Raw genomic sequence first — 17085 nt, 5'->3', positions numbered from 1 at the left:
TGTCAACGGTCTTTAATCATAGCATTGTCTGGAAATGTAATATTGAGATTCCTTAATTAATGCTGTGCGTCAAATATTTGACAAGGAATCTGGTCAATAATGAGTTGCGTCTCTTAAGAAAAGTGTGGTACAAACACGTAGATATGAAGAAGATTGGATTTAAATAATACGTTAATTAATTCTTCTGTTGTGACAGAACAACTCAGTACTTCTGTAATATAATATAGAACATCCACATTTCTTTGCTTTTCGTTTTTACATGTAAATAACAGTTCCTGTCTGAGAGACAAATAGATACTAGTTTTCAATGAGAAAAATATCACATGAGCTCTAAATTTAACACAAAGCATTTATGGATACAAAACAAGAGAGATACACGTAACACACAATTACGCAGACTGTGGGTGACCGAAAGACAGTGTAAGGGTCTACGGGTATCAATCTACAATTTACATTCTCAGCGACACCAAAAGAGTGTCATGAGTAGTTTTACACTGTGCTACAGTATATGTCACTGTACTGTTTGCCTCTGCAAAATATAAACAACACAACTGGAGAATTTGATACAGGAAGTATGAAAGAATGACTGAAAATCATGTCTCAGTTACTGTAGAAATTAATGTAGAACCAACACATCGAAAACGAAATTGTATAAATCAAATACGAAGGCGCAGCAGCAGTTTATTAATTCTGGTATTTATATTACCTGGCGTTCTTCATTCTACAATTTAATTTTCTTAGATTCTGAGAATTTTAGTACTGTATCTATTCATTATTGTGCTACTTTTATACCCATTAGATTACCATCATTCTCTGTTACCAAACTATTACCTGTGCACCATTTGGGATCAAAATTTTTACCCATATATCGTTTGTGACGTATTTCAGAGCTCATGCGCTTCGTGTACTGAACATTTTAGCTCATGTTTCCCTAGTGAAATATTGTTTATATGCACTCTAAACATCTTGCATTTACATACTTACCAAATTGCAGTAAGTAAACGCCTCTAAGAGTTTAAGAAAGTTAGTTGTAACATGTCAGACACATGGTTTGAAGTTTACCTGCCTGTTCTGTGAATACGACAAGCAGTTAATATCTGCAGCTTTCTAGGTTTGCTTTTCTTTAACAGTAGCAACTTCGGGGATGCTAGTCACGCGTTATCTGCAGATGAACTAATCAGCCCAAAAACACTTTTTAATGAATAAGTACCGAAGCAGAAACACGTAAATCATGAGATAATGGATCATAATCTCGATACTGTTCTATAACAACTATCTAGTGTGTTGTGAGTTTTATGTTAAGAACCAGATATTTTGATGACAATTCTATGTCACAGTAAGACTCGCATGTTTGAAGTACTTACAATATGTGATCAAAAGTATCCGGACACCCCCAAAAACATGCGTTCTTCATATTAGGTGCATTGTGCTGTCACCTACTGCCGGGTACTCCATATCACCGATCTCAGTAGTCATTAGACATCGCTAGAGAGCAGAGTGGGGCGCTCCGCGGAACTCACGGACTTCGATCGTGGTCAAGTGACTGGGTCCAAAATGGCTCTGAGCTCTATGGGACTTAACTTCTGAGGTCATCAGTCCCCTAGAACATAGAACTACTTAAATCTAACTAACCTAAAGATATCACACACATCCATGAGCGAGGCAGGATTCGAACCTGCGACCGTAGCGGTCGCGCGGTTCGAGACTGCAGCGCCTAGAACCGCTCGGCCACTCCGGCCGGCCAAGTGACTGGGTTTTACTTGTGTCATACGTCTGCATGCGAGGTTTCCCCACTCCTAAACCTTTCCTAGGTCCACTGTTTCCGATGTGATGGTGAAGTGGAAACGTGATGGGGCACGTACAGCACAAAAGCGTACAGGCCGACCTCGTCTGCTGGCTGACAGAGACCGCCGACAGTTGAAGAGGGTTGTAATGTGTAATAGGTAGACGTCTACCCAGACTATCACACAGGAATTCCAAACTGCCTCAGGATCCACTGCAAGTACTATGACAGTTAGGCAGGAGGTGAGAAAACTTGGATTTCATGGTCGAGCGGCTGCTCATAAGCCACGCATTACGCCGGTAAATTCCAAACGACGCCTAGCCTGGTGTAAGGAGCGTAAACATTGGATGATTGAGCAGTGGAAAAACGTTGTGTGGAGTGACGAATCACGGTACAAAATGTGGCGATCCGATGGCAGGGTGTGGCTGTGGCGAATGCCCGGCGAACGTCATTTGCCAGCTTGTGTAGCGCCAAGAGTAAAATTCGGAGAGGGTGGTGTTACGGTGTGGTCGTGTTTTTCATGGAGGGGGCTTGCACCTCTTGCTGTTTTGCGTGGCACTATCACAGCACAGGCCTACATTGATGTTTTAAGTACCTTCTTGCTTTGGGAAGGTGTTGAAGAGCAATTGGGGAATGGCGATTGCATCTTTCAACAAGATTGCACCTGTTCATAATACACGGCCTGTGGCGGAGTGGTTACTCGACAGTAACATCCCTGTAATAGACTGACCTGCACAGATCCTGGCCTGAATCCTGTAGAACTCCTTCGGGATGTTTTGGAACGCCCACTTCGTGCCAGGCCTCACCAGCCGACATCGATACCTCTCCTCGGCGCAGCACTCCGTGATGAACGGGCTGCCATTCCCCAAGAAATGTACCAGCATCTGATTGAACGTATGCGTGCGAGAGTGGAAGCTGTCATCAAGACAAGGGTGGGCCAACACCATTTTGAATTCCAGCGTTACCGATGGAGGGCGCTACGAACTTGTAAGTCATTTTCAGTCAGGTGTCGGAATACTTTTGATCACATAGTTTATTATACAGTTTATTGCTGTGTGATGCACCAACTCGCTATTAGACAGTAAATTAATTAATGACGTTGATTTCTCCGTCCGCAAAGGGAAAGTGAGTAAATGATAAAATTTAAACTGCATTGACTGAACTGCACACAGTGGTAATCTAAAAATAACGTACATAACATTAGCAAATGTTTGGAGTGAAATTCAACTTTAAAAAAATGGATGTTGCAAGGGCAGAGTTGGCTGTTTTTTGGAGTGAGTGTGGAGAGTACTTACTCTCGGCAGAGGTCCTGGAGCCGGTGCCGGTGAGCTTGAGCCGCGAGTGCCGGAAGGCGTCGACGGCCGCCCGCGATCCCATGAGCGACCACTTCTGCTGGCTGTGCGGCGACATCGGCTCCTGCAACAACAGCAAGACGGCCGCTCTCAGCTGTATGCTTACTAGGGCAACACAGTGTATGAAACTCAAAGTTTAGCAAATAAATGCGGAATCTGTACTAAAAAATCAACTAATCGGTGACAGATAGGATGGATGGAGAGCAGAGTTATTATTGGGTCCACAAGGTTCCATGTTTGGTCCACCAATATTTCCTAGATAATTGTTCCAGGGGAACTAGGGGGTCTTGTAAGTAACACAAGTACTAGAATCAACGAAAGCGGAGTAAATGTTCAGTAATTTCATAAGGGCATTTTTTTCTCATATAGTCTCTTATTGCTGCTGTATATTCAATGCCGTGCGTCACTGAATTGAACAGGTGGACGGAAATTTGAACTGAAAACGTCTTCTGGAGGTAAAGAAATTCACGTCCAGCAGCCTGTGTACTTACAGGTCTCCGAGAAAATAATAATAATAAGAATATTAATAATTTCGTGTAGGTCAATAGCCTGGCTGAAGTCTTTCTAATGGATGCCACTTCGGTGACTTGCGTGTCCCTAACGTACGCAGTTATCCAACAGAGGAAATGGGTCCGACAGTTTGACTTGGAATTCGAACTACTTGCTGTTTCTGGCGCCTCCTCGCAACGTTGAGAGATGGAGGCTAAGTTAAATTGAAAAAAAAATGGTTCAAATGGTTCTGAGCACTATGGGACTTAACATCTGTGGTCATCAGTCCCCTAGAACTTAGAACTACTTAAACCTAACTAACCTAAAGACATCACACACATCCATGCCCGAGGCAGGATTCGAACCTGCGACCGTAGCAGTCGCGCGGTTCCGGACTGCGCGCCTGGAACCGCTAGAGCACCGCGGCCGGATGGTTAAATTGAAATTTGAAATTTGTGGTAAGGTCTTATGGGACCAAACTGATAAGGTCATCGGTCCCTAGCCATACACGCTTCTTACTCTAACTTAACTAACTTACGCCAAGGACAAATCACACACCCATGCCCGAGGGAGGACTCGAACCTCCGACGGAGGGAGCCGCGCGAACCGTGGCAAGATGCCCCGGACCGAGCGGCTACCCCGCGCGACCGTATTCTTTCAGTTACTTTTTGTACTGTAGCAGCTATTTCTGTGTATGGTCCAAGGTTCATCGAGCTATGTTCATTGATAGTGACACAACATGCTAAAGCTGTGTTCACCCTCAAGTTACGTCGTCTGCAGTCTACTTAGTGCTATCCATGCCAAACTGGGCCGAGTCATTGCACACCAGGTGACACAAGTCACTGAATAGCGATATGCACATATACATACGGCGGTAGTAACGCTTACACTATTTATAAAAGGGCGTGGCATTCGCTGAGTTGTCATTCGCACTTAAGTGATTCATGTGAAAAGGTATCCGGCCGGCCGGGGTGCTCAGAGCCATTTGCTTGTTTTTTTTTTTTGTCTTTTTTTTTTGGTTGTTGAAAAAGTTTCCGACGTGACTGTGAACTCACTTTGGGAGAACAAACTTTGAACGTAGAATGGTAGTTGGAGCTAGACACATGGGACATTCCATTTCGAAAATCGTTAATGAATTCAATATTCCGAGCCTCACAGTGCCGGGACTACCAAATTTCATACGTAACCTCTCACTAACGACAACCCAGTGACCGACGGCCTTCACTTAACGACCGAGAGCAGCGGCGTCAGTCAGTGCTAACAGACAAGCAACACTGCTTCATATAACCGCAGAAATCAATGTAAGACCTACGATGAACCTATCCTTTAGGACAGTGAGGTGAAATGTGGCGTTAATGTGCTATGGCAGCAGACGATCGACGCGACTGCCTTTGCTAACAGCACGACATCACCTGCAGCGTCTCTCCTGGGCTCGTCACCATATAGGATGGACTCTAGGCGACTGGAAAATCACGGCATAATCAGGTCAAGATTTCAGTTGGTAACAGCTGATGGTAGGGCTCGAGTGTGGCGCAGACCCCACGAAATCATGGACTCAAGTTATCAACAAGGCACTGTGCAAGCTGGTAGTGGCTCCATAATGTTGTGGGCTTTGTTTACATGGAATGGCCTGGGACCTCTGGTCCAAATGAACAGATTATTGGCTGGAAATGGCTATGTTCGGCTCCTTGGAGACCACTTGCAGCAAACATCGATGGAATTTTTGCGGATGACAATGCGCTGTGTCGCCGGGCCACAACTGTTTGCGATTGGTTTGAAGAACAATATGGACTATTCCAGGGAATGGTTTGGCCATCCAGACCGCCCGACACGAATCCCATCGAAAATTTATGCGACTTAATGGAGAGGCCAGTTCGTGCCCAAGACTCTACACTGGTAATGCTTTCGGATTGCGGCCGGCTGTAGAAGCAGCATGTCTCAATATTTCTGCATGGGACTTCTAGCGACTTCTTGAGACCATGCCAAGACGAGTTGGTGCACTTAACCGGGTAAAATGAGGTCCGGCACGACATTTTGAGATATGGCTTTTGTCACCACAATACCTACACTACTGGCCATTAAAATTGCTACATCACGAAGATGACGTGCTACAAACGCGAAATTTAACCGACAGGAAGAAGATGCTCTGATATGCAAATGATTAGCTTTTCAGAGCATTCATACAAGGGCGCCGGTGGCGACACCTACAACGTGCTGACATGACGAAAGTTTCCAACCGATTTGTCATACACAAACAGCAGTTGACCAGCGTTGCCTGGTGAAACGTTGTTGTGACGCCTCGTATAAGGAGGAGAAAGGCGTACCATCACGTTTCCGACTTTGATAAAGGTCGGATTGTAGCCTATCGCGATTGCGGTTTATCGTATCGCGACATTGGTGCTCGCGTTGGTAGAGATCCAATGACTGTTAGCAGAATATGGAATCGGTGGGTTCAGGAGGGTAATACGCAACGCCGTGCTGAATTCCAACGGCCTCATATCAAAAAATAGTTCAAATGGCTCTGAGCACTATTGGACTTAACATCTATGGTCATCAGTCCCCTAGAACTTAGAACTACTTAAACCTAACTAACCTAAGGACATCACACAACACCCAGTCATCACGAGGCAGAGAAAATCCCTGACCCTGCCGGGAATCGAACCCGGGAACCTGGGTGCGGAAAGCGAGAACGATACCGCACGACCATGACCTGCGGACGCCTCGTATCATTAGCAGTCGTGATGACAGGCATCTTATGCGCACGGCTGTAACGGATCGTGCAGCCACGTCTCGATCCCTGAGTCAACAGATGGGGACGTTTGCAAGACAACAACCATCTGCACGAACAGTTCGACGACGTTTGCAGCAGCATGGACTATCAGCTCGGAGACCATGGCTGTGCTTGGCCTTCACGCTGCATCACAGATAGGAGCACCTGCGATGGTGTACTCAACGACGAACCTGGGTGCACGAATGGCAAAACGTCATTTTTTCGAACGAATCCAGGTTATGTTTACAGCATCATGATGGTCGCATCCTGTTTGGCGACTTCGCGGGGGACGCACATTGGAAGCGTGTATTCGTCATCGCCATACTGGCGTATCACCCTGCGTGGTGGTATAGGGTGCCATTGGTTACACTTCTCGGTCACCTCTTGTTCGCATTGACGGCACTTTCAACAGTGGACGTTATTTCAGATATGTTACGACCCGTGATTCTACCCTTCATTCGATCCCTGCGAAACCTTACATTTCACCAGGATAATGCACGACCGCATGTTGCAGCTCCTGTACGGGCCTTTCTGGATACAGAAAATGTTCGACTGCTGCCCTGGCCAGCAAATTCTCCAGATCTCTCACCAACTGAAAACGTCTGGTCAGTGGTGGCCGAGCAACTGGCTCGTCACAATATGCCAGTCACTGCATGGACAGCTGTACCTGTACACGCCATCCAAGCTCTGTTTGACTCAATGCCCAGGCGTATCAAAGCCGTTATTATGGCCAGGGGTGGTCGTTCTGGGTACTGATTTCTCAGGATCTATGCACCCAAACTGCGTGAAAATGTAATCACATGTCAGTTCTAGTATAATATATTTGTCCAATGAATACCCGTTTGTCATCAGCATTTCTTCTTGGTGTAGCAATTTTAATGTCCAGTAGTGTACTTGCTGAGTTTGGGACCCTATCGGTGTAATTTGATCGACGCAGCCTCTAGAAACCGAGATAAACCTGCGAAGTTCGTGTCGGTGCTTGGTGAGGTCTCCACACGTGCGCAGAGGGGCCTGGTCCGGCCGGGCCTGGACACAAGGAAGGAAGAGGCCGACGGGGTTAATAGAGGGCGCGGGGCTCCAACGTCACCTGCTCTGCGTCGTCACGGAGGAGCCGCCTCCTAATTTGCTGGAAATTGATTCCCACCGTGTCGCGGGCATGCGCCAGCCCGTCCGCCGATCCCAGGGAACTACAGGGTCCAATTGTTGCTCTGTGTTTCACCTGCAGGCGATTGACACCCATATCAACAACACGACTTCGGCAGTCGGGTGTCGTAGTGGAACAACCAGCGTAATACAGGCATAAGAAAAGTCACGACACATTCATACTATTTCTCGACCTAGGAAACGCATAAGGCAATGAAAAATGCTCCAAATTCTGAGAAAAATACCTGGCTGTAGAGATGAGGGCTGGTATACAATACGCGCAAGACGGAGTGGACGGCAAACAAGAAATTTCTCGAATTAGTCCTTAGCTCCTGCTGCTCAAACCGTACATCATAGAAGCAATGACGGAAATGAAAGGTTCAGCAGTGGGATTGAAATTCTGGGACAAAAGATATCGATGATTAGATTCGCTACTGATATTGACATCCTCAGCGAAAGCGGCGGAAATTTTAACGAGATGCTCCCCAGCTCAGAGTAGCACTTGCAACCTGCGTCCTCTATTATTTGCTGGATGTATTCCAATATCTGTCTTCCTCTACAGTTTTTGCCCTCTACAGTTCCCTCTAGTACCATGGAAGTTATTCAAAAATGGTTCAAATGGCTCTGAACACAATGGGACTTAAATCTGCGGTCATCAATTCCCTAGAACTTAGAACTGCTTAAACCAAACTAACCTAAGGACATCACACACATCCATGCCCGAGGCAGGATTCGAACCTGCGACGGTAGCGGTCGTGTGGTTCCAGACTGAAGCGCCTAGAACCGCTCGGCCACGCTGGCCGGCTGGAAGTTATTCCCTGATGTCCTCCCATCCTGTCCCTTCTCCTTGTCAGTGTCTTCCACATATCCCTTTCCTCGCCGATTCTCCGGAGAACCTTCACATCCCTTACCTTATCAATCCATATAATTTTCAACATTCTTCTGGAGCCTCACATCTCAAGGGCTTCGATTGTTTCCTCTTCCATTTTTCTCACAGTCCATGTCCCACTGCCATACAACGCTGTGCTCCAAACATACATTCTCACAAATTTGTTCTTAAAAGTAAGGCCTATGTTTGATACTAGTAGACTTCCCTTGAGCAGAAATGCCATTTTTTCCAGTGCTCGTCTGCCTTAGATGTCCTCCCTGCACCATCCGTCATTGGTTATTTTGCTGCCTAGGTAGCAGATTTCCTTAACTTCATCTACTACGTGATGATAAATCCTGATGTAAAGCTTCTCGCTTTTCTTATTTCTGCTACGTCTCATTACTTTCGTTTTTCTTCGATTTACGTTCAATTCGTATTCTTTGTTCATTAGGCTGTTCATTCCAACAGAGCCTGTAATTCTTCTTCACTTTCGGTGAGGATAGCAATGTCATCAGCGAATCTTATCATTGATATCTCTTCACCCTGGATTTTAATCCCACTCTTGAAGCTTTCTTTTATTTGCATCATTGCTTCCTCGATGTACAGATTGAACAGTAAGGGAGAAAGACTACATCCCTGTCTTATACCCTTTTTATTCCGAGCAATTTGACCTCTTGATTCTTGTACATATTGTATATTACGTCCTTCCCTACGGCTTGCCCATATTTTTCTCAGGCTTTCCAACGTCTTGCACCATTTTACGTTGTCGAACGCTGTTCCTAGGTCGACAAAGCCGATGAATGCGTCTTGGTTTTTATTCAGTCTTCCATTATCAACCGGAACGTCAGAATTGCCTCTCTGGCGCCTTCACCTTTCCTATAGCCAAACTGTTCGTCATCTGAGAGATATTCAATTGTCTTTCCCTTTCTTCTGTGTGTTATTCTTGTCAGTAAATTGGATGTATGAATTGTTAAGCTGATTGTGCTGTAATTCTCACTCTTGTCGACTCTTGCTGTCTTGGGAATTGTGTGGATAATGTTTTTCCGTAAGTCTCATAGTGTATCGCCGGTCTAATACAATCTATACACAAACATGATTATCGGTTTTTTTTCCGCTTGCCCCCAATGATTTTAGAAATTCCAATGGAATATTATCTATCCTGTTACGGTGCTCGCTTATTTCCAAGTCCGTATCGATCCTAGTGCTGAGTTTTCACTCAGATGGCGCTTGGGCGTTAGGCAGTTGTTTCCGTGTGTGATCACTGGCCGGGGCTTAGCTGGAGGCGTGTGAGGAAGGAAGAGGTGGCTGCCTTGGCGTGGAGACAGTGCGGCTCGGCTGGGGTTGTTTGCGTCTGGACGCCGATCGGGGCCCGATGGGAAGACCGGACCGTGATTTTACGGCGAATAATGTGGACAGCGGCGTGGTGTGCCGTTTAACTTGATTCGCAAGGGGAGCAAAATCTCGCCTGTTGTAGTTTGTCGAGACTGAGTTTGAAATACCTTCTATGTGAGGCGGGATGTCATTTCGTCCTCCTGTCTCTCCGTCGCTGGGATTGCTATCCTCGTTCACCGTCCCATGGATGTATATCGATGGGCTACGCTGCTCTCCGTATTCTACTAGACGCTGGTGATGGAAGTGCGTCGTTCAGCGGCACGTTAGTTTGGGTGCATTATGTTTGATCTTCAAGTGCATAGTCTTCGAGTGGCACTCCTTAGAGTTTGCCTTGCGCAGTTAGATTGGAGTTTATTTTGTATTGTGGTGATTCCTCTTTCCGTCAACGAATGTTAAACTTGACTCGGCACTCCGTACGACGCTTGGCACCTCAGCAGGCGGGTCGGAGCCACCTCCGCGACTAAACGGAAGCCTTTGGACTGAGAGGTCTCATGTTTTGCATAGTGTTCATAAATTGTTGTTTTGGTATTAAGTTGGCCGAGGTTTCTTATGGATTTCCAGGGATTTGGTCTGTTGTCCGGCCCGGACTAGGTCTCATTATTTTAAAGGTCGGTCCTTGTTTTGGCTTAGCACGATTTTGGTTTACTGCCTGGTGGTTCTGGTAGTACGCCGGGTCGCTGTGTTGCATTTTGTATGGGGCTGTGTGCTCGGAGCCGTGGAGTACCATTTGTGTGAACTGCTTCGCTGGGGAGTACTAATCGGGCCATTCTTGGTCCTCTGCCGTATATTATTTTAAAATAACATTATCACTTACATGATTTAATTCTTGTTGCGTTAATTGCAACTTGGGTAGTGAGAAATTTAATCTGTTAATAACCGGAAGACCTTAAACTCATAGTCATATGATGTGATTTTCTTAAATTATTGTATTTTTATATCATGTTATTGTTTTTTGTTGATTTGCTGATCACTGGTGTACTGTTCCAAGTATTAAAATGTTTCATGTAGCTATTACTTGGGTGGAACGCGCGGAAACGCAACGGAGAGAGTAGTTGCGTGCCTTACGTGTCCGTTGTTGGCGCGGCATGGTGTCCGCTGTTTGTTTTGGTGCACCTGAGTTTTGTGTTGCCTCCTCCCTTGCGGACCCGTCGTGTTCTTCTCATAAACATTTCCTTCAAGGCATTTTAGTTAATTTTATGCTGCTATTTTTTATTTTATTTTATTTCTTACATTGGTAAAATTGTTCGGCCTTCGTTATGCACACTGTCATAGCGGAGTTGATGTGCCATTGTAATTTATTAAACTCCATTGTGTGCCCTTTGTGATACATATTCTTTATTGAGTAAGGGAATTATAATGTCTCATATATCATGATGTGCGTGTGTAATGGTGCAATAAATGGATGATTGTTATTTCTGTTTTGGCGCCCTTCATGCCTCCTTTCTTGTCCCTATTGGTACCCTATCCTTGTACGTGAGTTGGTAGACCACATCATATCGCTCCTGCCTTATCTTATTTTAAGATTACCAACGCTCTTCTAAATTCTGGTTCTAATAATGGATCTCCTGTCTCTTCTCTATCGACTTTTGTTTCTTCTTCTGTCACGTCATCAGACAAGATAACGCCACTTTAAAATGATAAACGTCAGGGAACAGATGGGAAATCGATGTCATTAGTGACAAAGTATAGTGTCCCATTCGAGAAGGATGATTAAAGAAATCGGCCATGCTCTTTTGGAATTATCTTGTTGCAGAACCCCTCTGTCGCCTGATCTTAATTAATTTTAAGCGGATCATTGATTACATCGGCCGAATGTGCCTAGCTGGATAGCTCAAATAACTGAATAAAACGTCGGCGCCAGATCAGTGTCACTCAATCCACTGCTCTAAAACAGCAGTTACGCACATTAATCGCACAAATGTTGTGGATCAAATGGCACTGGTTCGATCCCATCTGTAGGACTGATTATCTATCCCAGAGTTTCAAATTGGATGGCGACAGCAACACAATCTTTTAGTTGGGATGGTCATGCAAAAGTCTATATAAACACAAAAATAGCGTATACTATTATCATTGACATTTAGTCACAATTTGTGATTTAGAAGAAAGAGTAGTAAACCACTGAGGCAGAAATCAGAGAAACGAAGGTTTCAGAGAATCACCTTCCATCTTGGATCCCAATTTGTCTTAAATCTATACTCGGCCCACAGGAACGACAGAAGAAATTTTTCCCTCCTACGTCTCCTGGATACCCGAATTACTCTACGAATAACTTTGTGCCATGGCACTCCGCTGAGGCCATTAACTACTTTGGTTGCTGATATCAGATCATATGTCGCGAGCTAGGGTCTTTGGTCGAGGGGTGTGTCCTGGTACAGTCAGCTGGCAGGAGGGCAGGCGGCTGGCAAGTTGCTTTTGGGGGTATCGGCATGTGCGGTACGTGCCTCGAGAAGTCGCGAGTGGTTAAATGGGTCGGAGGCAAGCCTTCTCGGCTCGCCTAAGGACTGGCAGCGTCCATTTGCGAGAAGAGCAGCCGACGTTGCGTGCAACCTGATAGGAAAGTTCCCGGCCCAGATTAGAGGCAAAATCACCCCCTCTTGGAATCTTAGAAGCGATCGCTCCTTCACATCTGAGTGGAGTTGTGTTGTTTTCTTATTTTTTGGGTACTTGATATTGCAAGTACACGTCTACGTCAATGTGAAATTGGACCTGTTACACCACTGGCCATTAAAATAGCTACACCAAGAAGCAATGCAGATGATAAACGGATATTCACTGGACAAATATATTATACTAGAACTGACATGTGATCACATTTTCACGCAGTTTGGGTGCATAGATCCTGACAATTCAGTACCCAGAACAACCACCTCTGGTCGTAATAACGGCCTTGATACGCCTGGGCATTGAACCAGAGATTGGATGGCATGTACAGGTACAGCTGCCTATGCGGCTTCAACACGATACCACAGTTCATCAAGAGTAGTGACTGGCGTATTGTGACGAGCCAGTTGCTCGGCCACCATTGACAAGACGTTTTCAATTGGTGAGAGATCTGGAGAATGTGCTGGCCAGGGCAGCAGTCGAACATTTTCTGTATCCAGAAAGGCCCTTACAGGACCAGCAACATGCGGTCGTGCATTATCCTGCTGAAATGTAGGGATTCGCAGGGATCGAATGAAGGGTAGTGTCACGGGTCGTAACACATCTGAAATGTAACGTCCACTGTTCAAAGTGCCGTCAGTGCGAACAAGAGGTGACCGGGACGTGTAGCCAATGGCACCCCATACCACCACGCCGGATGATACGCCAGTATGGTGATGACGAATACACGCTTCCAATGTGCGTTCACCGCGATGTCGCCAAATACGGATGCGACCATCATGATGCTGTAAACAGAACCTGGAGTCATCCGAAAAAATGACTTTTTGCCATTCGTGCACCCAAGTTCGCCGTAGGATAGACCATCGCAGGCGCTCCTGTGTGTGATGCAGCGTCAAGGGTTACCGCAGCCATGGTCTGCGAGCTGATAGTCCATGCTGCTGCAAACGTTGTCGAACTGTTCGTGCAGATGGTTCTCGCCTTGCAAAACGTCCCCATCTGTTGGTTCAGGGATCGAGACGTGGCTGCACGATCCGTTACAGCCATGCGGATAAGATGCCTGTCATCTCGACTCCTAGTGATACGAGGCCGTCGGGATCCAGTACGGCATTTCGTATTACCCTCCTGAACCCACCGATTCCATATTCTGCTAACAGTGATTGGATCTCGACCAACGCCAGCACCAATGTCGCGATACGATAAACCGCAATCGCGATAAACTACAATCCGGCCTTTATTAAAGTCGGAAACGTGATGGTACGCATGACTCCTCCTTACACGAGGCATCATAACGTTTCACCAGGCAACGCCGGTCAACTGCTGTTTGTGTATGAGAAATCGGTTGGAAACTTTCTTCATGTCGGCACGTTGTAGGCGTCGCTACCGGGGCCAACCTTGTATGAATGCTCTAAAAAGCTAATCATTTGCATATCACAGCACCTTCTTACTGTCGGTTAAATTTCACGTCTGTAGCACGTCATCTTCGTGGTGTAGCGATTTTAATGGCCAGTAGTGTATATTAACGCGCCTCCTAGTGATTGTGTGTATCTTCGGTCAGTGTAACTTATCGCAATTTGTTGTTCCAGGCCATATTCTTTGCAAGTGTATGAGTATCCTGTTACAAACTGAATCGACGAAATTAAATTTGTAACATAATCTGTGTCGAAGGCAAAGCACCCTTTGTAGATGAGTACGTCTTAATCATTGCAATAACAGGCGCTGGTATTTCGCCTTCTAACTTAAAAGTAATTTTAAGGAGTATTAAGCTTGTAACTTGGTTGTGTAGTTGCTTTCGGGATAAGTTGAGATTTCTTAAATCTTTGGCATTCTCGTTTGTAGCCTCATTTGCACAGATTACTGTTCCCTTCAGATGACTGTTGGCAGGATAGCTTTGATAGCGGACGACGCATTCCTTTTCCCTGGGCCCGGAGCAGAGACGTGTTTGCTTTCTGCTGCGGCGGTACAACCGTTGTCGCACGACGTCTGGGTTGGCCCGAAATCGGGTCCCCCTAACACCCGCATCGTCGTTGCTCAAGTTAAGTTGATCGCTTGATACGTACAACGGCAGAGAGCCGCTGATTAATCAGGAAGCATTAATCTGTCCTTTTTGGTGAATTCAGTAAGTTCGTGAGTTTTAAAGCGTGTTCTGCAAGCCCGAAGTTGCTCCTAGCTATCCCTCCTCTTTAACTACTCGTTTAAACCTTGCAGCCGTATTCCTACTTAGCGTTAACTTTTAAGGCCTTTTACTTATCAATATAAACTGTTGAACCTGTCCTTTCATCTACAGTCATTAACTAACTCCACTCATTGTGGAACTTGCCTGCTTGTTCCTTCTTCACTTTGATAATCGTGTGCCGTATTTCTCAGCTTACCTTGTATTCTGCTGGTGTGTACCAGCTAGGAGTCACATCTAAATTACATGTCCTCCGAACTTATCTTATATTTTGGGCAATTTGATTTTTATTAAGGGTAATTCCGAACGTTTCTACTGGTGTCTACCATTTGGGAGTCACATTTAAATTACATGTCCTCGCAACCTATCTTGTATTTTGGGCACTTGTGTTTTTACTATGGTCACTGTCAACTTTTCTGCTGGTGTGTACGAGTTGGGAGTCATATTTAAATTGCATGTCCTCCCAGCTTACCTTGTATTTGAGCAATTGTGTTTTTATTAAGTGCCTTTATCAATATTTCTGCTGGTGTGTACCAGCTGTTAGTCACATTTAAATTGTACACCTTCCCAGCCTTGCCTATATTTTGGGGGACTGTGTACTTCATTGCTTAAGGGATTCTTTTTATTATAGTTTATACATTGTTATGAGCTTTCCAACAGCGTGACTTGTTAGGCTTTCTGTATTTTGGATGGCCGTTGTGCAGTTGTGTTCCCCGTGATTGGAATTTATTAGAACATTTAGTGCCTGTGATTTTAATTAATTTTACTGATAAAATTGTTTCTTGAACCCGCTTGCAGTCATACAGAGTTGGCGTGACTTCTTTCTTGTACTTGGAAACTCTCCACTCCTGGTTTCAAGCCCTGCTCCTAATGATACAAATTGTTAAAGTTTGTTATTAATGAACTGAGCCTGTTTAAGTTTTTAAAATGACTGTCAGCGTTGATTTTCTTTCAACAATGTTTTTAAAGTTTTAGTTATAATATTTTTGTTAAGCAATAAAGTGTATGACGAAATATCCGGGTCCACCTTTATTTGTTTTTCCTTAAAGTTGTCCCAACTCTAGTTGTGAGGTATCAGACTTCATAAAATATAGTTTGTAAAAGTTATATAAAATCTAGACGGTGTACTGAAGTACTTCTATCATATCTCTATATAGGATGATTGCGTGATGATGTTAACAAATTTCAGGTATTATAGGGAATGATAAGCGTATTAATCTGAGGCAACGGAACCTGCTCCGGAGGCGGCCGAGTCGAAAGCTGCAAGCGAAAATCACTGATACCTTGACAGTGGCCCTTTTCTACTACAAGCTCTTTTCTGTCCATATTGTGGGAAGAGGTAGTATGGATCGAAACAAGAACAAATGGTCCAGTAAATGTTCGCTCTGAAATGCACACCTTCAAAGTTATGAGCATTTGTTCAGTAGAAGGGATTTGTTCCACAGCACCAAAGATGAAAAAGGGATGCACTTTAGAGTCCATGTTTACTAGAAATTTGTTTTTGTTTTGGTCTATACTACCTCCTCTCAAAATACGGAAACCAACGATTTTCTTTTTTAACTTTCCTGACAAAACTCTACCATCTGGTGGGCAAGATGTATGAGACAGGCGAAATTCCCTCAGACTTCAAGAAGAATATAGTAATTCCAATCCCAAAGAAAGCAGGTGCTGACAGATGTGAAAATTATCGAACTATCAGTATAATAAGTTCAAAATGGTTCAAATGGCGCTGAGCACTATGGGTCTTAACTTCTGTGGTCATCAGTCCCCTAGAACTTAGAACTACTTAAACCCAACTACATCACACACATCCATGCCCGAGGCAGGATTCGAACCTGCGACCGTAGCAGTCCCGCGGTTCCGGACTGCGCACCTAGAACCACTAGACCACCGCGGCCGGCAGTATAATAAGTCACAGCCGCAAAATACTAACGCGAATTCTTTACAGACGAATGGAAAAACTGGTTGAAGCCGACCTCGGCGAAGATCAGTTTGGATTCCGCAGAAATGTTGGAACACGTGAGGCAATACTGACCCTACGACTTATCTTAGAAGAAAGATTAAGGAAAGGCAAACCTACGTTTCTAGCATTTGTAGACTTAGAGAAAGGTTTTGACAATGTTGACTGGAACACTCTCTTTCAAATTCTAAAGGTGGCAGGGGTAAAATACAGGGAGCAAAAGGCTATTTACAATTTGTACAGATAGCAGATGGCAGTTATAAGAGTCGAGGGACATGAAAGCGAAGCAGTGGTTGGGAAGGGAGTGAGACAGGGTTGTAGCCTCTCCCCGATGCTATTCAATCTGTATATTGAGCAAGCAGTAAAGGAAACAAAAGAAAAGTTCGGATTAGGTACTAAAATCCATGGAGAAGAAATAAAAACTTTGGGGTTCGCCGATGACATTGTAATTCTGTTGGAGAGCAGTTGAACGGAATGGACAGTGACTTGAAAGGAGGGAATAAGATGAACATCAACAAAAGCAAACCGCGGATAATGGAATGTAGTCGAATTAA

General features: G+C 44.9%; 1 protein-coding gene across 1 annotated transcript in view; it reads right to left on the bottom strand.

The window, feature by feature from the left end:
* The window catches only part of LOC124620265, a 647135-nt gene that overhangs the window by 369324 nt on the left and 260726 nt on the right, over positions 1-17085 (bottom strand). The window contains exon 2 of the mRNA XM_047146933.1: positions 3079-3199. Coding sequence (XP_047002889.1) covers positions 3079-3199 — 121 coding nt within the window. The remainder of the gene's footprint in view (positions 1-3078; positions 3200-17085) is intronic.

The sequence above is a fragment of the Schistocerca americana genome, chromosome 6, assembly GCF_021461395.2.
Source record: "Schistocerca americana isolate TAMUIC-IGC-003095 chromosome 6, iqSchAmer2.1, whole genome shotgun sequence".
NCBI lineage: Eukaryota > Metazoa > Arthropoda > Insecta > Orthoptera > Acrididae > Schistocerca > Schistocerca americana.
This window is presented reverse-complemented; position numbering and strand designations above follow the sequence as displayed.